The sequence below is a fragment of the Oncorhynchus masou genome, chromosome 23 (genome assembly GCF_036934945.1).
Source record: "Oncorhynchus masou masou isolate Uvic2021 chromosome 23, UVic_Omas_1.1, whole genome shotgun sequence".
In the NCBI taxonomy this organism is placed as follows: Eukaryota; Metazoa; Chordata; class Actinopteri; order Salmoniformes; family Salmonidae; genus Oncorhynchus; species Oncorhynchus masou.
The window spans coordinates 8,375,099-8,400,098 of NC_088234.1; the positions used below are offsets into that span (position 1 = coordinate 8,375,099).

At 40.5% G+C, this 25,000-nt stretch overlaps 1 protein-coding gene across 1 annotated transcript in view; it reads right to left on the reverse strand.

Annotated features, from left to right (window-relative positions):
- Positions 1 to 25,000, reverse strand: part of si:dkey-9k7.3 (circularly permutated Ras protein 1) — a 34,291-nt gene that overhangs the window by 1,654 nt on the left and 7,637 nt on the right. The window contains exons 8-17 of the mRNA XM_064931037.1: positions 21,225 to 21,314; positions 17,032 to 17,183; positions 16,056 to 16,137; positions 15,758 to 15,885; positions 15,101 to 15,185; positions 5,982 to 6,088; positions 5,731 to 5,843; positions 3,398 to 3,509; positions 2,654 to 2,794; positions 2,008 to 2,101 (exon numbers count right to left, since the gene is read on the reverse strand). Coding sequence (XP_064787109.1) covers positions 2,008 to 2,101; positions 2,654 to 2,794; positions 3,398 to 3,509; positions 5,731 to 5,843; positions 5,982 to 6,088; positions 15,101 to 15,185; positions 15,758 to 15,885; positions 16,056 to 16,137; positions 17,032 to 17,183; positions 21,225 to 21,314 — 1,104 coding nt within the window. The remainder of the gene's footprint in view (positions 1 to 2,007; positions 2,102 to 2,653; positions 2,795 to 3,397; positions 3,510 to 5,730; positions 5,844 to 5,981; positions 6,089 to 15,100; positions 15,186 to 15,757; positions 15,886 to 16,055; positions 16,138 to 17,031; positions 17,184 to 21,224; positions 21,315 to 25,000) is intronic.

Genomic DNA, 25,000 nt, shown 5'->3' on the forward strand with positions numbered 1-25,000 from the left:
TTGTCTCTCTCTTCCTGTCTGTCTCTCTCTGTCTTTGTCTCTCTCTTCCTGTCTGTCTCTCTCTGTCTTTGTCTCTCTCTTCCTGTCTGTCTCTCTCTGTCTTTGTCTCTCTCTTCCTGTCTGTCTCTCTCTGTCTTTGTCTCTCTCTTCCTGTCTGTCTCTCTCTGTCTTTGTCTCTCTCTCCCTGTCTGTCTCTCTCTGTCTTTGTCTCTCTCTTCCTGTCTGTCTCTCTCTGTCTTTGTCTCTCTCTCCCTGTCTGTCTCTCTCTGTCTTTGTCTCTCTCTTCCTGTCTGTCTCTCTCTGTCTTTGTCTCTCTCTTCCTGTCTGTCTCTCTCTGTCTTTGTCTCTCTCTTCCTGTCTGTCTCTCTCTGTCTTTGTCTCTCTCTTCCTGTCTGTCTCTCTCTGTCTTTGTCTCTCTCTTCCTGTCTGTCTCTCTCTGTCTTTGTCTCTCTCTTCCTGTCTGTCTCTCTCTGTCTTTGTCTCTCTCTTCCTGTCTGTCTCTCTCTGTCTTTGTCTCTCTCTTCCTGTCTGTCTCTCTCTGTCTTTGTCTCTCTCTTCCTGTCTGTCTCTCTCTGTCTTTGTCTCTCTCTTCCTGTCTGTCTCTCTCTGTCTTTGTCTCTCTCTTCCTGTCTGTCTCCCTCTGTCTTTGTCTCTCTCTTCCTGTCTGTCTCTCTCTGTCTTTGTCTCTCTCTTCCTGTCTGTCTCTCTCTGTCTTTGTCTCTCTCTTCCTGTCTGTCTCTCTCTGTCTTTGTCTCTCTCTTCCTGTCTGTCTCTCTCTGTCTTTGTCTCTCTCTTCCTGTCTGTCTCTCTCTGTCTTTGTCTCTCTCTTCCTGTCTGTCTCTCTCTGTCTTTGTCTCTCTCTTCCTGTCTGTCTCTCTCTGTCTTTGTCTCTCTCTTCCTGTCTGTCTCTCTCTGTCTTTGTCTCTCTCTTCCTGTCTGTCTCTCTCTGTCTTTGTCTCTCTCTTCCTGTCTTTGTCTCTCTCTGTCTTTGTCTCTCTCTTCCTGTCTGTCTCTCTCTGTCTTTGTCTCTCTCTTCCTGTCTGTCTCTCTCTGTCTTTGTCTCTCTCTTCCTGTCTGTCTCTCTCTGTCTTTGTCTCTCTCTTCCTGTCTGTCTCTCTCTGTCTTTGTCTCTCTCTTCCTGTCTGTCTCTCTCTGTCTTTGTCTCTCTCTTCCTGTCTGTCTCTCTCTGTCTTTGTCTCTCTCTTCCTGTCTGTCTCTCTCTGTCTTTGTCTCTCTCTTCCTGTCTGTCTCTCTCTGTCTTTGTCTCTCTCTTTCTGTCTGTCTCTCTCTGTCTTTGTCTCTCTCTTCCTGTCTGTCTCTCTCTGTCTCTCTCTTCCTGTCTGTCTCTCTCGTTCTCTCTTTCTGTTTCTATCTTTCTATCTTTCTGTCTCTCTGTCTTTGTTTCTCTCTTTCTGTCTTTGTCTCTCTCTTTCTCTCTTTCTGTCTCTCTCTTTCTGTCTTTGTTTCTCTCTCTTTCTGTCTTTGTTTCTCTCTTTCTGTCTCTGTCTCTGTCTCTCTCTTTCTGTATTTGTTTCTCTCTTTCTGTCTTTGTTTCTCTATTTCTGTCTTTGTTTCTCTGTCTCTCTCTTTCTGTCTTTGTTTCTCTGTCTCACTCTTTCTGTATTTGTTTCTCTCTTTCTGTCTTTGTTTCTCTCTCTTTCTGTCTTTGTTTCTCTCTCTTTCTGTCTTTGTTTCTCTCTCTTTCTGTCTTTGTTTCTCTCTTTCTGTCTTTGTTTCTCTCTCTTTCTGTCTTTGTTTCTCTCTTTCTGTCTTTGTTTCTCTCTTTCTGTCTTTGTTTCTCTCTCTTTCTGTCTTTGTTTCTCTCTATATGTCTTTGTTTCTCTCTCTTTCTGTCTTTGTTTCTCTCTTTCTATCTTTGTTTCTCTCTTTCTGTCTCTGTCTCTCTCTTTCTGTCTTTCTGTCTCTGTCTCTCTCTTTCTGTCTCTCGACGGACGGACAGACGGACGGACAGACGGACATAGAGTGATTGATTGATTGACTGATTACTTGGGAGTCTGTAATGAGGTCATCGCATATGGTTGTCATGGTACTGATCCAGTTGCCATAGATACTTTCCTCCTTTGGATTGGGCCTCTGCACACTGGGGACAAGATGGAAAGGGTTAAAGGCACAGTACACCCAAAATAAAACAAGCCTTCACCTTGTCAGCAGTGTGAAGACATACGGTTTTTGTTATAACCTTCTCTGCCAAGCAAAAAGAGCAGTAACTGCTCATAGCGTGGGACTGAGAAAAATGGCTTTTATTTACCTTGGTTTTACAGTAACTTTATACAGTTACTGCTAACATGTATAATCTAAAATAAATATAAATAAATAGATATATATATAAATAAATAGATAGATAAAATATCCATATCCAAGACACAAAACAAAAGAGGCAGGATATTTGTCCACATCATTAAGCAAGTATTTAACGTAGCAAAAAAATGTGTTAGTGTAATTTTCGACCAAATGAACAGTCACTGCCTTTTCTGCTTGTTAGGGCAGTTTTAGCATTTAATACAAGTCGATAAGCCCTACACCAGGGGACAGGCAACTCCAGTCCTCTCTATCCCCCACACTATAGCAGTGTTTTTCATGCTTCGTGTTCGGATCATACTAAAGGAAAACATGTCCATTTCAGACAACCTACCTGATGTCTTTGAGCAGGTTCTGCTGTGCTCTGAGTTGTCTCTGTGCCTCATGGACTCGTCCCTCCATAGTTAACCTGGCACACAGCTGGGCACAGTGGACCCCTAACACTGACATGTTCAGACTGCCTGCCCACAACCAGCTAAAGAGATGGAGAGAGAGACAGAGAGAAAATATATTTTAGGGACCTGGGATCAGACCCCATCATCACAGCCCGGGATTTGAACCGGCAACATTCCAACTGCTGATCGGCCACTCTAACGTCAAGGCTACCTAATGATGATGATAATATGTGTGTGTGTGTGTGTGTGTGTGTGTGTGTGTGTGTGTGTGTGTGTGTGTGTGTGTGTGTGTGTGTGTGTGTGTGTGTGCGCGAGCGTGTGCGTGTGTCTGTGCGTGTGTGCGTGTGCGCGTGTGCGTGTGTGCGTGTGTGCGTGTCTGTGTGTGTCTGTGTGTGTCTGTGTGCGCGTGTGTCTGTGCGTGTGTGCCCGTGTGTGTGTGTGTGTGTGCCTGTGTGTGTGTGTGTGTGTGTGTGTGTGTGTGTGTGTGTGTGTGTGTGTGTGTGTGTGTGTGTGTGTGTGTGTGTGTGTGTGTGTGCGTGCGTGCGTGCGTGCGTGCGTGCGTGCGTGCGTGCGTGCGTGCGTGCGTGCGTGTGTGCGTGTGTGTGTGTGTGTGTGTGTGTGTGTGTGTGTGTGTGTGTGTGTGTGTGTGTGTGTGTGTGTGTGTGTGTGTGTGTGTGTGTGACCTGCTGGTTGTAACCCGTCTCTGTTCAGTAATGATGCGTGTGACGTTCTGTTGATCTCTGGTGGTGAAGGACAGCTGTAACTGGAACGGTATTCTGGCTCTACGCATGAAACCTGTACAACACACACACACACGCACACACGTGCACACACACACTGGGAGTCACTATGGGGTACTGTGTGTGTTTGAGAGTGTGTGCAATTGTGCATGTCAAATCACATTTTATTGGTCACATACACATGGTTAGCAGATGTTAATGTGAGGGTAGTGAAATGCTTGTGCTTCTAGTTCTGACCGTGCAGTAATATTTAAGAAGTAATCTAACAATTCCACAACAATAACCTAATACACAAATCTAAATGGGTGAATGAGAATATGTACATAAAAATATATGGATGAGAGATGGCCGAGCGACAATAGTTGGTATAAAATACAGTATATACATGTGGTATGAGTAATGTAAGATATGTAAATATTATTAAAGTGGCATTATTTAAAGTGACATTGTTTAAAGTGAGTAGTGATCCATTTATTAAAGTGGCCAGTGATTGGGAAAGGCTCTGGAGCAACGAACCGCCCTTGCTGTCTCTGCCTGGCCGGTCCTCCTCTTTCCACTGGGATTCTCTGCCTCTAACCCTATTATAGGGGATGAGTCACTGGCTTACTGGTGCTCTTTCATGCCGTCCCTAGGAGGGGTGCGTCACTTGAGTGGGGTGGAGTCTCTGACGTGGTCTTCCTGTCTGGGTTGGCACCCCCCTTGGGTTGTGCCGTGGCGGAGATCTTTGTGAGCTATACTCGGCCTTGTCTCAGGATGGTAAGTTGGTGGTTGAGGATATCCCTCTAGTGGTGTGGGGCTGTGCTTTAGCAAAGTGGGTGGGGTTATATCCTTCCTGTTTGGACCTGTCCGGGGGTGTCCTCGGATGGGGCCACAGTGTCTCCTGACCCCTCCTGTCTCAGCCTCCAGTATTTATGCTGCAGTAGTTTATGTGTCGGGGGGCTAGGGTCAGTTTGTTATATCTGGAGTACTTCCCCTGTCCTATCCGGTGTCCTGTGTGAATTTAAGTATGCTCTCTCTAATTCTCTCTTTCTCTCTTTATTTCTCTCTCTCTGAGGACCTGAGCCCTAGGACCATGCCTCAGGACTACCTGGCATAATGACTCCTTGCTGTCCCCAGTCCACCTGGCCGTGCTGCTGCTCCAGTTTCAACTGTTCTGCCTTATTATTATTCGACCATGCTGGTCATTTATGAACATTTGAACATCTTGGCCATGTTCTGTTATAATCTCCACCTGGGACAGCCAGAAGAGGACTGGCCACCCCACATAGCCTGGTTCCTCTCTAGGTTTCTTCCTAGGTTTTGGCCTTTCTAGGGAGTTTTTCCTAGCCACCGTGCTTCTACACCTGCATTGCTTGCTGTTTAGGGTTTTAGGCTGGGTTTCTGTACAGTACTTTGAGATATCAGCTGATGTACGAAGGGCTATATAAATCAATTTGATTTGATGTAGGCAGCAGCCACTCTGAGTTAGTTATTGCTGTTTAGCAGTCTGAAGGCCTTGAGATAGAAGCTGTTTTTCAGTCTCTCCGTCCCAGCTTTGATGCACCTGTACTGACCTCGCCTTCTGGATGACAGCGGGGTGAACAGGCAGTGGTTCGTGTGGTTGTTGTCCTTGATGATCTTTTTGGCCTTCCTGTGACATCGGGTGCTGTAGGTGTCATGGAGGGCAGGTAGTTTGCCCCCGGTGATGCGTTGTGCAGACCGCACCACCCTCTGGAAAGTCTTGCGGTTGACAGGGTGCAGTTTCCGTGCAGTTTCCGACAGGATGCTCTCGATTGTGCATCTGTAGAGGTTTGTGAGTGTTTTTGGTGACAAGCCACATTTCTTCAGCCTCCTGAGGTTGAGGAGGCGCTACTGGGCCTTCTTCACCACGCTGTCTGTGTGGGTGGACCAATTCAGTTGTGATGTGTACGCCAAGAAACGTAAAACTTTCCACCTTCTCCACTGCTGTCCCGCCGATGTGGATGGGGGGTAGGGGCGGGTCCTCCTTCTGCTGTTTCCTGAAGTCCACGATCATCAGTTTTGTTGACGTTGAGTGTGAGGTTATTTTCCTGACAACACCCTCCGAGGGCCCTCACCTCCTCCCTGTAGGCCGTCTCGTTGTTGTTGGTAATCAAGTCCACCACTGGTGTGTGTGTGTGTGTGTGTGTGTGTGTGTGTGTGTGTGTGTGTGTGTGTGTGTGTGTGTGTGTGTGTGTGTGTGCGTGCGTGCGTGCGTGCGTGCGTGCGTGCGTGCGTGCGTGCGTGTGTGTGTGTGCCTGTGTGTGTATCTCACTCACCCTCTACGCTGTCAGGCTTGCAGGCGAACTGAAAGGTGATTTCTACTGCTTCTGTTACGTTTCCTATCTCTCTTACGAGACGGTGGCTCCACTCCTCCTCGTAGGGGAAATACCTGGTGGACAGACAGAGAGAAGTCACGTGTTTTCATGACTGACTGTCGAGACTTGAATAATAAAAAATAAAAAAACAGATATTGAAATCAATAGATGTGTGTGTGTCACACTCAACCTCAAAATGGAGTCATACTCACACGCCATCAGCTGCTAGTAGCGTTGCCATGACACCCGTTGCTAGGATGTTGTCGGCCAGAGCTGACTGGATCTCTGTTGCTACGGTACCGATGCTTACTATACTCACCTGAACAGTTGACAGAGGATGTGAGTTTACATACTGTTTTACCCACTTCATATGTAGATACTGTATTCTATTCCAGGCTCATCCTTCATAACTACTGCTGTACACACATTTTATATTCATATACTGTCAAAAAAAACAAAAAAAAACTATTTAATCAATTTTAGAATAAGGCTGTAACGTAACAAACTGTGGAAAAAGTCAAGGGGTCTGAATACTTTCCGAATGCACTGTATAACTAACTAACTTATACTCTCTGTATAACTAACTAACTAACTAATACTCACTGTATAACTAACTAACTTATACTCACTGTATAACTAACTAACTAATACTCACTGTATAACTAACTAACTAATACTCACTGTATAACTAACTAACTTATACTCACTGTATAACTAACTAACTAATACTCACTGTATAACTAACTAACTAATACTCACTGTATAACTAACTAACTAATACTGTATAACTAACTAACTAATACTGTATAACTAACTAACTAATACTCACTGTATAACTAACTAACTAATACTCACTGTATAACTAACTAACTTATACTCACTGTATAACTAACTAACTTATACTCACTGTATAACTAACTAACTAATACTGTATAACTAACTAACTAATACTGTATAACTAACTAACTAATACTGTATAACTAACTAACTAATACTCACTGTATAACTAACTAACTAATACTCACTGTATAACTAAATAACTAATACTCACTGTATAACTAACTAACTTATACTCACTGTATAACTAACTAACTAATACTCACTGTATAACTAACTAACTAATACTCACCGTATAACTAACTAACTTATACTCACTGTATAACTAACTAACTAATACTCACTGTATAACTAACTAACTAATACTCACTGTATAACTAACTAACTAATACTCACTGTATAACTAACTAACTAATACTCACCGTATAACTAACTAACTTATACTCACTGTATAACTAACTAACTAATACTCACTGTATAACTAACTAACTAATACTCACCGTATAACTAACTAACTAATACTCACTGTATAACTAACTAACTAATACTCACTGTATAACTAACTAACTAATACTCACTGTATAACTAACTAACTTATACTCACTGTATAACTAACTAACTTATACTCACTGTATAACTAACTAACTAACTTATACTCACTGTATAACTAACTAACTAATACTCACTGTATAACTAACTAACTAACTTATACTCACTGTATAACTAACTAACTAAAACTCACTGTATAACTAACTAACTAATACTCACTGTATAAGTAACTAACTAAAACTCACTGTATAACTAACTAACTAAAACTCACTGTATAACTAACTAACTAATACTGTATAACTAACTAACTAATACTCACTGTATAACTAACTAACTAATACTCACTGTATAACTAACTAACTAATACTCACTGTATAACTGACTAACTTATACTCACTGCATAACTAATTAACTAATACTCACTGTATAACTAACTAACTAACTAATACTCACTGTATAACTGACTAACTTATACTGTATAAACTAACTAACTAATACTCACTGTATAACTAACTAACTTATACTCACTGTATAACTAACTAACTAATACTCACTGTATAACTAATTAACTTATACTCACTGTATAACTAACTAACTAATACTCACTGTATAACTAACTAACTAACTAACTAATACTCACTGTATAACTGACTAACTTATACTGTATAAACTAACTAACTAATACTCACTGTATAACTAACTAACTAATACTCACTGTATAACTGACTAACTTATACTGTATAACTAACTAACTTATACTCACTGTATAACTAACTAACTAATACTCACTGTATAACTAACTAACTAATACTCACTGTATAACTGACTAACTTATACTGTATAACTAACTAACTTATACTCACTGTATAACTAACTAACTTATACTCACTGTATAACTAACTAACTTATACTCACTGTATAACTAACTAACTTATACTCACTGTATAACTAACTAACTTATACTCACTGTATAATTAACTAACTTATACTGTATAACTAACTAACTTATACTCACTGTATAACTAACTAACTTATACTCACTGTATAACTAACTAACTTATACTGTATAACTAACTAACTTATACTCACTGTATAACTAACTAATACTCACTGTATAACTAACTAACTTATACTGTATAACTAACTAACTTATACTGTATAACTAACTAACTTATACTGTATAACTAACTAACTTATACTGTATAACTAACTAACTTATACTGTATAACTAACTAACTAATACTCACTGTATAACTAATTAACGAACTTATACTGTATAACTAACTAACTTATACTGTATAACTAACTAACTTATACTGTATAACTAACTAACTTATACTGTATAACTAACTAACTTATACTGTATAACTAACTAACTTATACTGTATAACTAACTAACTAATACTGTATAACTAACTAACTAATACTGTATAACTAACTAACTTATACTCACTGTATAACTAACTAACTAATACTCACTGTATAACTGACTAACTTATACTGTATAAACTAACTAACTAATACTCACTGTATAACTAACTAACTAATACTCACTGTATAACTGACTAACTTATACTGTATAACTAACTAACTTATACTCACTGTATAACTAACTAACTAATACTCACTGTATAACTAACTAACTAACTAATACTCACTGTATAACTGACTAACTTATACTGTATAACTAACTAACTTATACTCACTGTATAACTAACTAACTTATACTCACTGTATAACTAACTAACTTATACTCACTGTATAACTAACTAACTTATACTCACTGTATAACTAACTAACTTATACTCACTGTATAATTAACTAACTTATACTGTATAACTAACTAACTTATACTCACTGTATAACTAACTAACTTATACTCACTGTATAACTAACTAACTAATACTCACTGTATAACTAACTAACTAATACTCACTGTATAACTGACTAACTTATACTGTATAACTAACTAACTTATACTCACTGTATAACTAACTAACTTATACTCACTGTATAACTAACTAACTTATACTCACTGTATAACTAACTAACTTATACTCACTGTATAACTAACTAACTTATACTCACTGTATAATTAACTAACTTATACTGTATAACTAACTAACTTATACTCACTGTATAACTAACTAACTTATACTCACTGTATAATTAACTAACTTATACTGTATAACTAACTAATTTATACTCACTGTATAACTAACTAACTAATACTCACTGTATAACTAATTAACGAACTTATACTGTATAACTAACTAACTTATACTGTATAACTAACTAACTTATACTGTATAACTAACTAACTTATACTGTATAACTAACTAACTTATACTGTATAACTAACTAACTAACTAATACTCACTGTATAACTAATTAACGAACTTATACTGTATAACTAACTAACTTATACTGTATAACTAACTAACTTATACTGTATAACTAACTAACTTATACTGTATAACTAACTAACTTATACTGTATAACTAACTAACTTATACTGTATAACTAACTAACTTATACTGTATAACTAACTAACTAATACTGTATAACTAACTAACTTATACTCACTGTATAACTAACTAACTAATACTCACTGTATAACTGACTAACTTATACTGTATAAACTAACTAACTAATACTCACTGTATAACTAACTAACTAATACTCACTGTATAACTGACTAACTTATACTGTATAACTAACTAACTTATACTCACTGTATAACTAACTAACTAATACTCACTGTATAACTAACTAACTAACTAATACTCACTGTATAACTGACTAACTTATACTGTATAACTAACTAACTTATACTCACTGTATAACTAACTAACTTATACTCACTGTATAACTAACTAACTTATAACTCACTGTATAACTAACTAACTTATACTCACTGTATAACTAACTAACTTATACTCACTGTATAATTAACTAACTTATACTGTATAACTAACTAACTTATACTCACTGTATAACTAACTAACTTATACTCACTGTATAACTAACTAACTTATACTCACTGTATAATTAACTAACTTATACTGTATAACTAACTAATTTATACTCACTGTATAACTAACTAACTAATACTCACTGTATAACTAATTAACGAACTTATACTGTATAACTAACTAACTTATACTGTATAACTAACTAACTTATACTGTATAACTAACTAACTTATACTGTATAACTAACTAACTTATACTGTATAACTAACTAACTAATACTCACTGTATAACTAATTAACGAACTTATACTGTATAACTAACTAACTTATACTGTATAACTAACTAACTTATACTGTATAACTAACTAACTTATACTGTATAACTAACTAACTCATACTGTATAACTAACTAACTTATACTGTATAACTAACTAACTAATACTGTATAACTAACTAACTAATACTGTATAACTAACTAACTTATACTCACTGTATAACTAACTAACTAATACTCACTGTATAACTGACTAACTTATACTGTATAACTAACTAACTTATACTCACTGTATAACTAACTAACTAATACTCACTGTATAACTGACTAACTTATACTGTATAACTAACTAACTTATACTCACTGTATAACTAACTATCTAATACTCACTGTATAACTAACTAACTTATACTCACTGTATAACTAACTAACAAACTTATACTGTATAACTAACAAACTTATACTGTATAACTAACTAACTTATACTCACTGTATAACTAACTAACAAACTTATACTGTATAACTAACTAACTAATACTCACTGTATAACTAACTAACAAACTTATACTGTATAACTAACAAACTTATACTGTATAACTAACTAACTTATACTGTATAACTAACTAACTTATACTGTATAACTAACTAACTTATACTGTATAACTAACTAACTTATACTCACTGTATAACTAACTAATTAATACTCACTGTATAACTAACTAACTAATACTGTATAACTAACTAACTTATACTCACTGTATAACTAACTAATTAATACTCACTGTATAACTAACTAACTAATACTCACTGTATAACTAACTAACTTATACTCACTGTATAACTAACTAATTAATACTCACTGTATAACTAACTAACTAATACTCACTGTATAACTAACTAACTTATACTCACTGTATAACTAACTAATTAATACTCACTGTATAACTAACTAACTTATACTGTATAACTAACTAACTTATACTCACTGTATAACTAACTAATTAATACTCACTGTATAACTAACTAACTAATACTCACTGTATAACTAACTAACTAATACTCACTGTATAACTGACTAACTTATACTCACTGCATAACTAATTAACTAATACTCACTGTATAACTAACTAACTAACTAATACTCACTGTATAACTGACTAACTTATACTGTATAAACTAACTAACTAATACTCACTGTATAACTAACTAACTTATACTCACTGTATAACTAACTAACTAATACTCACTGTATAACTAACTAACTTATACTCACTGTATAACTAACTAACTAATACTCACTGTATAACTAACTAACTAACTAACTAATACTCACTGTATAACTGACTAACTTATACTGTATAAACTAACTAACTAATACTCACTGTATAACTAACTAACTAATACTCACTGTATAACTGACTAACTTATACTGTATAACTAACTAACTTATACTCACTGTATAACTAACTAACTAATACTCACTGTATAACTAACTAACTAACTAATACTCACTGTATAACTGACTAACTTATACTGTATAACTAACTAACTTATACTCACTGTATAACTAACTAACTTATACTCACTGTATAACTAACTAACTTATACTCACTGTATAACTAACTAACTTATACTCACTGTATAACTAACTAACTTATACTCACTGTATAATTAACTAACTTATACTGTATAACTAACTAACTTATACTCACTGTATAACTAACTAACTTATACTCACTGTATAACTAACTAACTTATACTCACTGTATAATTAACTAACTTATACTGTATAACTAACTAATTTATACTCACTGTATAACTAACTAACTAATACTCACTGTATAACTAATTAACGAACTTATACTGTATAACTAACTAACTTATACTGTATAACTAACTAACTTATACTGTATAACTAACTAACTTATACTGTATAACTAACTAACTAATACTCACTGTATAACTAATTAACGAACTTATACTGTATAACTAACTAACTTATACTGTATAACTAACTAACTTATACTGTATAACTAACTAACTTATACTGTATAACTAACTAACTTATACTGTATAACTAACTAACTAATACTGTATAACTAACTAACTAATACTGTATAACTAACTAACTTATACTCACTGTATAACTAACTAACTAATACTCACTGTATAACTGACTAACTTATACTGTATAACTAACTAACTTATACTCACTGTATAACTAACTAACTAATACTCACTGTATAACTGACTAACTTATACTGTATAACTAACTAACTTATACTCACTGTATAACTAACTAACAAACTTATACTGTATAACTAACAAACTTATACTGTATAACTAACTAACTTATACTCACTGTATAACTAACTAACTTATACTGTATAACTAACTAACTTATACTGTATAACTAACTAACTAATACTCACTGTATAACTAACTAATACTCACTGTATAACTAACTAACTTATACTCACTGTATAACTGTACAACTAAGGTGGCCAAACAGGCTGCCTAAGTATGATTCCCAATCAGAGACAACGATAGACAGCTGTCCCTGATTGAGAACCATACCCGGCCAAAACATAGAAACAGAAAACAGAAATAACGAAACTAGAATGCCCATCCTAGTCACACCCTGGCCTAACCAAAATAGAGAATAAAAGCCTCTCTATGGCCAGGGTGTGACACATACAGTGAAGGAAAAAGTATTTGATCCCCTGCTGATTTTGTACGTTTGCCCACGGACAAAGAAATGATCAGTCTATAATTTTAATGGTAGGTTTATTTGAACAGTGAGAGACAGAACAACAACAACATCCTGAAAAACGCATGTCAAAAATGTTATAAATTGATTTGCATTTTAATGAGGGAAATATGTATTTGACCCCCTCTCAATCAGAAAGGTTTCTGGCTCCCAGGTGTCTTTTATACAGGTAACGAGCTGAGATTAGGAACACACTCTTAAAGGGAGTGCTCCTAATCTCAGTTTGTTACCAATATAAAAGACACCTGTCCACAGAAGTAATCAATCAATCAGATTCCAAACTCTCCACCATGGCCAAGACCAAGAAAACAATTGGTAACACACTACGCCGTGAAGGACTGAAGTCCTGCAGCGCCGCAAGGTCCCCCTGCTCAAGAAAGCACATATACATGCCCGTCTGAAGTTTGCAAATGAACATCTGAATGATTCAGAGGACAACTGGGTGAAAGTGTTGTGGTCAGATGAGACCAAAATGGAGCTCTTTGGCATCAACTCAACTCGCCGTGTTGGGAGGAGGAAGAGGAATGTTGCCTATGACCCCAAGAACACCATCCCCACCATCAAACATGGAGGTGGAAACATTATGCTTTGGGGGTGTTTTTCTGCTAAGGGGACAGGACAACACCGCATCAAAGGGACGATGGACGGGGCCAGGTACCGTCAAATCTTGGGTGAGAACCTCCTTCCATCAGCCAGGGCATTGAAAATGGGTCATGGATGGGTATTCCAGCATGAGAATGACCCAAAACACACAGCCAAGGCAACAAAGGAGTGGCTCAAGAAGAAGCACATTAAGATCCTGCAGTGGCCTAGCCAGTCTCCAGACCTTCATCCCATAGAACATCTGTGGAGGGAGCTGAAGGTTCCAAGTACTAAGTTAAGTATTTGACCCCTCTGCAAAACAAATTTCCCTCATTAAAATGCAAATCAATTTATAACATTCTTGACAAGCGTTTTTCTGTATTTTGTTGTTATTCTGTCTCTCGCTGTTCAAATAAACCTACCATTAAAATTATAGACTGATCATTTCTTTGTCAGTGGGCAAATGTACAAAATCAGCAGGGGATCAAATACTTTTCCCCCCTCACTGTATATATATATATATTCTGGACTGACATGGAGGAGGAAGAGGGGGAGGAGGAGGAGAAGGAAAGGGTGAGAGGTAGAGAAATGTTTCCCATGGCAATAAAGGCCCTTGAATTGAATTGAATTGAATTGGAAGGGTGGGAAGAGGAGGAGTGGAAGAGAGATGCAAGAAGGGAGCAGGCGGAAAGAAGAGAAAGAGAAAGAGAGAGAGAGGGACAGAGAGAGAGATAGATAGAGAGAGAGAGACAGAGAGAGAGAGCGAGAGAGGGAGACAGAGAGAGAGATAGAGAGAGAGACAGATAGAGAGAGAGATAGAGAGAGAGAGAGAGAGAGACAGAGAGAGAGACAGAGAGAGAGAGAGAGAGACAGAGAGAGAGAGAGAGAGACAGAGACAGAGAGAGAGAGAGTCAAATGAACTTTCACATACTAAACCAATCATCCAATGAGAAAGACTAGAGACAGAGAAGACCGAGGTGTTCTAGAACACTGTTGAAGTAACAAACAAACAAGGAAGGAAGCACATCTCTCATCACCTCAATGGCTAAACTCACACACTCCTGGCATTCCTGGCATGTACTGAAACAGAGGCTGCCAAAACTCTACCTTCATCTTTCAGTTTTTGATTCCTTAGGCTGATGCTATCTGAGACATTTACACAGGTGTGTGTGTGTGTGTGTGTGTGTGTGTGTGTGTGTGTGTGTGTGTGTGTGTGTGTGTGTGTGTGTGTGTGTGTGTGTGTGTGTGTGTGTGTGTGTGTGTGTGTGTGTGTGTGTGTGTGTGTGTGTGTGTGTGTGTGTGTGTGTGTGCGTCCATGACTGGGCAGATCTGTTGTGTGTCTCACCCTGCCTCCAGTCTGGTCTGCCAGTAGTCCCACCTCAGCCAACCTGCAGTCTGTTCCCTCAAATGTCATCACCGACACTATCACACTGCAGAAACAGGTCATACAATCAGTCAGTCAATCAGGCAGTCAGTCAGTAAATGAGTCAGTCAATCAGGCAGTAAATGAGTCAGTCAATCAGGCAGTAAATTAGTCAGTCAGTCAGTAAATGAGTCAATCAGGCAGTCAGTCAGTCATTCAATCAGTCAGTAAATTAGTCAATCAGGCAGGCAGGCAATCAGTCAGTCAGTTAATCAGTCAGTCAATCAGGCAGTCAGGCAGTCAGTCAGTCAATCAGGCAGTCAGTCAGTCAGTCAATCAGTCAGTCAGTCAATCAGTCAGCCAGTCCTGTAATTCTAAACATTTATTCCATGGCTTATGATGCGTTGATATGCTATCTGGGGGGGTCCCCAAAACTTGTGCCCCCCCCCACTAGACCAGTGGGTAAACAGTCCTCTGCTGTCCACCCAGGTTTTGGTGCTTTATGGATTTTGATATTTGGGAGTTTTGTGATAAGCTTTTGGGCGTGGATGTTTGGGGGTGCATTGTATTGTATTTAGGGGTACATGGGTTTCGGTGGTATATAGAGGGTACATGGAGGTATTTTGGGATTACACTAACCCGCTGTTAGCTGCCTCGTGGGCTAGCTGTCTGTAGAAGTAAGGTGACTGGGGGGAGGAGAAAGGGGCGGGACTCTCCTCCATTAGACCCAATCCGATGTTAGCTCGCCCGTCTGTACACAGGATCACCTAGAGGTCAACCAATCACAGAACACAGAAAGATTATAAATGGTCGCAACAATAACATAGGAGTTGTCAAACAGACAGAAATGGGACATGCTGTCAGAATGTCAACCAGGCAACGGATTGGCTGTGAGACAGGAAGTGAACTGGTATTGAATGGAATGCTCAGCTCTGACCTTTGACCCCACGTATCGAGACGCCATAGCAATGGAGACCAAGGCAGCAGGACCCAGCGCTGTAGCTCCATGCTCCCTCAGCCTGGAGAGGGAGATACAGTTTTAATAAGACAGGCAGCCAGTCAGCTAGCCAGTCAAACAGTCAACCAGACAGTCAGCTAGCCAGTCAAACAGTCAACCAGACAGTCAGCTAGCCAGTCAAACAGTCAACCAGACAGTCATACAGCCAGTCAAACAGTCAACCAGACAGTCAGCTAGCCAGTCAGCTAGCCAGTCAAACAGTCAACCAGACAGTCAGCTAGCCAGTCAAACAGTCAACCAGACAGTCAGCTAGCCAGTCAAACAGTCAACCAGACAGTCATACAGCCAGTCAAACAGTCAACCAGACAGTCAGCTAGCCAGTCGGCTAGCCAGTCAAAGAGTCAACCAGACAGTCAGCTAGCCAGTCAAACAGTCAACCAGGCAGTCAGCTAGCCAGTCAAACAGTCAACCAGACAGTCATACAGCCAGTCAAACAGTCAACCAGACAGTCATACAGCCAGACAAACAGTCAAACAGACAGTCATACAGCCAGTCAGAGAGTCAACCAGACAATCATACAGCCAGTCAGACAGTCAACCAGACAGTCATACAGCCAGTCAGAGACAGACAGACAGCCAGCCAGACATACAGCCAGACAAAGACAGACAACCAGCCAGTCAGACAGTCAACTAGACAGACAGCCAGACAGTCAACCAGATAGACAGGCAGACAGTCAGTCACAGTCAGACAGCCAGACAGAGACAGCCAGACAGTCAGACAGTCAACCAGTCAGGCATAGAGCCAGCCAAGCACACAGCCAGCCAGCCAAGCACACAGCCATCCAGCCAGTCAGACAGTCAATCAGACAGACAGACAGACAACCAGTCAGGCAGCCAGCCAGACAAATAGACAGACAGTCAGACAGTCAGACAGTCAACCAGACAGACAGACTCACTCTTTGACTCTCAGTGAGAGGTGTTGGTAGCTCTCAGCTATACAGTGTGGAGTGTTGTACTGTTTACCCTGTTGTCTCAGGTAGTCAGAATCAACTAGAGCCCAGTCCCTCAGAGAGACTGGTGCACCTGAACCATCACCATACACTACTACCTACAGAGGGAGAGAGGGAGGGGATGGGGAGGGAGTGTTATTGATAGCCCAGTCCCTCAGAGAGACTGGTGAACCTGAACCATCACCATACACTACTACCTACAGAGGGAGAGAGGGAGGGGATGGGGAGGGAGTGTTATTGATAGCCCAGTCCCTCAGGGAGACTGGTGAACCTGAACCATCACCATACAGAGAGAGCAAGAGAGAGAGAGCGAGACAGATATAATTATCATACCAATAAAGAAAATGTGCCACAGGTGTACAGGTAGGCAGGTAGACAGGTAGGCAGGTTAGTAGGTAGATAGGTAGACAGGTAGACAGGTAGGCAGGTTAGTAGGTAGATAGGTAGACAGGTAGACATGTAGAAAGGTAGGCAGGTAGACAGGTAGGCAGGTAGGCAGGTTAGTAGGTAAATAGGTAGACAGGTAGACAGGTAGGCAGGCTAGTAGGTAGATAGGTAGACAGGTAGACATGTAGAAAGGTAGGCAGGTAGGCAGGTTAGTAGGTAAATAGGTAGACAGTTAGACCGGTAGGCAGGTAGACAGGTAGACCGGTAGACCGGTAGGCAGGTAGACAGGTAGAAAGGTAGACAGATAGACAGGTAGACCTGTAGACAGGTAGGCAGGTAGGTAGGTAGACAGGTAGGCAGGTAGAAAGGTAGACAGGTAGTCCGGAATACAGGTAGAAAGGTAGACAGGTAGACAGGTAGACAGGTAGACAGGTAGAAAGGTAGACAGGTAGACATATAGTCCGGTAGACAGGTAGGCAGGTAGAAAGGTAGAAAGGTAGAAAGGTAGACAGGTAGACAGGTAGGAAGGTAGACAGGTAGGCAGGTAGAAAGGTAGACAGGTAGACCGGTAGGCAGGTAGACAGGTAGACCGGTAGACAGGTAGAAAGGTAGACAGGTAGACATATAGACAGGTAAGTAGGTAGGTAGGTAGGTAGGTAGGTAGGTAGGTAGGTAGGTAGGTAGACAGGTAGGTAGGTAGACAGGTAGGTAGGTAGACAGGTAGGTAGGTAGACAGGTAGGTAGGTAGAAAGGTAGACAGGTAGACAGGTAGACATATAGACAGGTAGGTAGGTAGGTAGGTAGGTAGGTAGGTAGGTAGGTAGGTAGGTAGACAGGTAGACAGGTAGGTAGGTAGACAGGTAGACAGGTAGAAAGGTAGACAGGTAGTCCGGTAGACAGGTAGACCGGTAGACAGATAGACAGGTAGACCGGTAGGCAGGTAGGTAGGTAGACAGGTAGGCAGGTAGAAAGGTAGAAAGGTAGACAGGTAGTCCGGTAGACAGGTAGAAAGGTAGACAGGTAGACAGGTAGGCAGGTAGAAAGGTAGAAAGGTAGACAGGTAGACAGGTGGACAGGTAGTCCGGTAGACAGGTAGGCAGGTAGAAAGGTAGAAAGGTAGAAAGGTAGACAGGTAGACAGGTAGAAAGGTAGAAAGGTAGACAGGTAGACCGGTAGGCAGATAGACCGGTAGGCAGGTAGACAGGTAGACAGGTAGACCGGTAGACAGGTAGACCGGTAGACAGGTAGACAGGTAGTCCAATAGACCGGTAGGCAGGTAGACAGGTAAACCGGTAGACAGGTAGACAGGTGGACAGGTAGACAGGTAGACCGGTAGACCGGTAGACAGGTAGGTAGGTAGACAGGTAGACAGGTAGTCCGGTAGACTGGTAGACAGGTAGGTAGGCAGGTAGGTAGACAGTTAGAAAGGTAGGCAGGTGGACAGGTAGAAAGGTAGGTACCATTAATCATTGTTGACACTATCGATCAAACACACACCCCTGCACGCGTGCACACAACACACACGTACGCACGCACACAAACACACACGTACGCATGCACACAAACACACACGTACACATGCACACAAACACACACGTACACATGCACACAAACACACACGTACGCACGCACACAACACACACGTACACATGCACACAACACACACGTACGCATGCACACAACACACACGTACGCATGCACACAACACACACGTACACATGCACACAACACACACGTACACATGCACACAAACACACACGTACGCACGCACACAACACACACGTACGCACGCACACAACACACACGTACGCACGCACACAACACACACGTGCACATGCACACAAACACACACGTACACATGCACACAAACACACACGTACGCACGCACACAACACACACGTACGCATGCACACAACACACACGTACACATGCACACAACACACACGTACACATGCACACAACACACACGTACGCATGCACACAACACACACGTACGCACGCACACAACACACACGTACGCATGCACACAACACACACGTACGCATGCACACAACACACACGTACGCACGCACACAACACACACGTACGCATGCACACAACACACACGTACGCATGCACACAACACACACGTACACATGCACACAAACACACACGTACGCATGCACACAACACACACACGTACGCATGCACACAAACACACACGTACGCACGCACACAAACACACACGTACGCATGCACACAACACACACGTACGCACGCACACAAACACACACGTACACATGCACACAAACACACACGTACGCACGCACACAAACACTCACCACTATCTATCATTCTTCAGTTTCTTGATTCCAATCATCTCAAAAATCAACAGACGGTAAGTTTGTCACCATAGTTCTGTTCACGGTTGATTCATGCTATCAAAGGACTCTTGTCATAACTGAAAATACACCACTACGGTTCACTAAATCTGTGTCGTGCACAACCGGGTACCAGTAGTTTTCCCAGTCTGAGGCAATGTGACACAACAGTACTTTGAGCCCCTCCCTGTGCTACTGGGTCCTGGACTTCCTGCCGGGCCGCCCCCAGGTGGTGAAGGTAGGCAACAACGCCTCCACGACGCTGACCCTCAACACGAGGGGCCACACAACGGTGCCTGCTCAGCCCCCTCCTCTACTCACTGTTCACCCATGACTGTGTGCGTCTCCAACTCAATCATCAAGTTTGTAGACGACACAGCGGTGGTGGGCCTAATTACCAACAACGATGAGACAGACTACAGGGAGGAGATGAGGCCCTGGTGGAGTGCTGTCAGGAAAATAACCTTCCCTCAACGTCAACAAAACGAAGGAGACCTAGTTAGTAACGCAACTCTTATAACTCTTATCTTACACTACATCAAAAGGGACGAGAGACAGGATTGTGTTATAATCCTGAGCTTCTTTGTCTCTCTTTGTCTGAGTTCCCCTATGGTTTGGGCCACAACAAGATATTGGATCATACAAGATATTGGAATTTCAAGAAACACAACTAGATTACATCTTTGCTTTGTGACACTTTGCTTCTTGAAAGTCCAATATCTTGAAAACTTGTCTGCTGCCATGAAAAAACATTAACAGTGGACTAATGGAAAAACATTAACAGTGGACTAATGGAAAAACATTAACAGTGGACTAATGGAAAAACATTAACAGTGGACTAATGGAAAAACATTAACAGTGGACTAATGGAAAAACATTAACAGTGGACTAATGGAAAAACATTAACAGTGGACTAATGGAAAAACATTAACAGTGGACTAATGGAAAAACATTAACAATGGACTAATGAAAAAATATATACAAAATTGAGTGGAGTTTTCCTTTAATGTTAGGGGGAGGATTAATGTTATATGTGAAGTTAGTATAGAGTATAGAGTCCCAGTATAGGGTCCCCGTGATAAAAATTCTAAATTATGGTTTCAAAAATGTATAATTTCTTTTTTTTCACCTTTATTTAACCAGGTAAGCCAGTTGAGAACAAGTTCTCATTTACAACTGCGACCTGGCCAAGATAAAGCAAAGCAGTGCGACACAAACAACAACAACAGAGTTACACATGGAATAAGCAAACATACAGTCAATAACACAATAGGAAAAAAACAAAAAGTCTATGTACAGTGATATATATATATATATATATATACAGTCCTGTCACAACAGGACCTGTTTCCCTCCCTCCCTCCAAATTCGCTCCCAAAAATCAATCAGTACCTGGTCATTGAAGGTAACCATGGCGACTCTGCGGTGAGGTGAGGTCTGCAGCAGAGAGGACAGCGCCCCCTGGAGGGCATCCTGAATACTCTGCACACACACACAGAGAGAGAGAGAGAGAGAGAGAGAGAGAGAGAGAGACAGAGAGAGACAGAGAGAGAGAGAGAGAGAGAGAGAGAGAGAGAGAGACACCTTCTCGTCAAATATTGAATTCCAAAATCATGGGCATTAATATGGAGTTGGTCCCTCCTTTGCTGCTGTAACAGCCTCCACTCTTCTGGGAAGGCTTTCCACTAGATGTTGGAACATTGCTGTGGGGACTTGCTTCCATTCAGCCAGAAGAGCATTAGTGAGGTCAGGTACTGATGTTGGGCGATTAGGCCTGACTCGCAGTCGGCGTTCCAATTCATCCCGAAGGTGTTTGATGGGGTTGAGGTCAAGGCTCTATACTGTCCAGTCAAGCTCTTCCACACCGATCTTAACAAACCATTTCTGTATGGACCTCACATTGTGCACGAGGGGCACTGTCATGCTGAAACAGGAAGGGCCTTCCCCGAATCCACTAATTTTAAGATGTGTCCACATGCTTTTGTATACATTGCAAGTCAAAAGTTCTAGAACACCTTGTAGAAAAAGTTCTAGAACACCTTGTAGAAAAAGTTCTAGAACACCTACCCATTCAAGGGTTTTTCTTTATTTTGACTATTGACTATATTGTAGAACAATAGTGAAGACATCAAAACTATGAAATAACACATATGGAATCATGTAGTAACCAAAAAAAGTGTTGAACAAATCAAAAAATATTCTTTGTTTGAGATTCACATTCTCTCAACCAGCTTCATGAGGTAGTCACCTGGGATGCATTTAAATGAACATGTGTGCCTTATTAAAAGTTAATTTGTGGAATTTCTCTCCTTCTTAATGCGTTTGAGCATCAGTTGTGTTGTGACAAGGTAGGGGGGTTTACAGAAGATAACCGCATTCCACATTTCTAGACTGCATTCCATCTGAAGTGATGGAACAAGATGGCCGCCCTGTTGCTAGCTCCCAGACAACTTTGCAGTCTTTTGTTTATTTTAGTGTTATTCTTTTTACATCATTTGATCAGAAAGTTTCTAATATTATTTCCTATGACTTCTGGACATCAGATTGAAGATTAATCATTACAAATTCAACTTTCTGTAGCTGGATTCTTTGTCTGGATTACCCAAAGCCATTAATTCATCACGGGAGCCTTTTTTTCCAAAAAGACACTGTGGTAAAAGGAGAAGGGGAAGGCGAACTGGCGTTCTACCCTCCACTTCCTACTAGATTAGTCACTGGACAAAAAAACTTTGCGAGATTAGAGCGTGGATTTCCTACCAGATCGATATGAGATTCACAACCTAATCTAGCCTAATGTAACCTCATCTGCTTTACAGAGACTCAGCTGACAGGGGAGGTACTTGATCAGGCTGTACAGCCTGTGGGGTTTTCCATACATTGTGTGGAGGGGGGAAAGACGGAGGATGTTTCATGAACAGCAACTCATGGTGTGATTGTCGGAATGTACAAACCCTTAAGAGTTCCAGTCCTCCTGAACTGAAATACCTCACGTTCAAATGACGACCCCATTATCGCCCGAGAGAATTCACTGCTGTGTACACCCCCCCCCCCCCCCCCCAAGCTGACGCCACGCCGACCCTCAAGGAATTACACAGGACTTTAAACAAATTGGAAACAGCATATCCAGAGGCTGCATTCATTCATTGTGTAAGGAAATTGAAGGAAAGTTCTCCTGAAATTTCACAAACACATCACTTGCCCCACTTGCTGGAAAAATACATTATACTATTGTTTTTCTCCATTCCGAGACGGATACAAAGTTCCCCGGCGAGGTAAAACACAACACCGAGGACCTGGAATGGACTGAATGAAGGCACAACAGCATCTCCACAGGAGACTGAAGAAATTCGGCCCCTTAGACCCTCACGAACTTTTACAAATGTACCATTGAGATGATTCTGTCGTGCATCACCGCCTGGTACGAGAACTGCACCACCCTCAACCGCAGGGCTCTTCAGAGGGTGGTGCGGTCAGCCCAACGCATCACTTACATCACTTACATCACTTACATTACAGGCACGCTGCCTGCCCTCCAGGACATCAACCAAGAAGATCATAAGGACATAAGTCATAAGTCCGAAGCCACGGACTCTTCACTCGGCTACCGACTGACAGACTAAGACAGTACAGGTGCATCACAGCTAAGACCGAGAGACTAAAAACACAGCTTCTATCACCATCAGACTGTTGAACAGCTTCTATCACCATCAGACTATTGAACAGCTTCTATCACCATCAGACTGTTGAACAGCTTCTATCACCATCAGACTGTTGAACAGCTTCTATCACCATCAGACTGTTGAACAGCTTCTATGACCATCAGACTGTTGAACAGCTTCTATCACCATCAGACTGTTGAACAGCTTCTATTACCATCAGACTGTTGAACAGCTTCTATTACCATCAGACTGTTGAACAGCTTCTATCACCATCAGACTGTTGAACAGCTGCTATTACCATCAGACTGTTGAACAGCTTCTATCACCATCAGACTGTTGAACAGCTTCTATTACCATCAGACTGTTGAACAGCTTCTATTACCGTCAGAGTGTTGAACAGTTTCTATCACCATCAGACTGTTGAACAGCTGCTATTACCATCAGACTGTTGAACAGCTTCTATCACCATCAGACTGTTGAACAGCTTCTATCACCATCAGACTGTTGAACAGCTTCTATTACCATCAGACTGTTGAACAGCTTCTATTACCGTCAGAGTGTTGAACAGTTTCTATCACCATCAGACTGTTGAACAGCTTCTATTACCATCACACTGTTGAACAGCTTCTATCACCACCAGACTGTTGAACAGCTTCTATAACCATCAGACTGTTGAACAGCTTCTATTACCATCAGACTATTGAACAGCTTCTATCACCATCAGACTGTTGAACAGCTTCTATTACCATCAGACTGTTGAACAGCTTCTATGACCATCAGACTGTTGAACAGCTTCTATGACCATCAGACTGTTGAACAGCTTCTATTACCATCAGACTGTTGAACAGCTTCTATGACCATCAGACTGTTGAACAGCTTCTATGACCATCAGACTGTTGAACAGCTTCTATTACCATCAGACTGTTGAACAGCTTCTATCACCATCAGACTGTTGAACAGCTTCTATCACCATCAGATTGTTGAACAGCTTCTATTACCATCAGACTGTTGAACAGCTTCTATCACCATCAGACTCTTGAACAGCTTCTATTACCATCAGATTGTCGAACCGCTTCTATTACCATCAGATTGTTGAACAGCCAATCACAAACCATCTACTAGTTGCTACAAATTCACTCACTCACACACACATACACACACACAGCCAACACTGCTGTCCCATCTTAGAGTCATTGAACCTCGGGTCTCTTCCTGTTTCTCGCTGTGTATTTAAATAGTGTATTCTCAACACATAGCTCATCGTAATATTTCTTCCACTGTACAAGGTATTTTAGTTACACAGTTTATACACACTGGATATTTATTTTATAAATAAAATATACTGGATTCACAGCTCGGTCTAATATATCTCCTTCTGTAAATATCATTCTTAGTATAGCTTCTGGAAAATCATCCAGTCCACATACTTCTAGAATGCATTTTGATTACCATTGAAGTACTATTTGGGTTGATAATTATATTTGTTCTGACGTTTCTTGATTTCTTGAT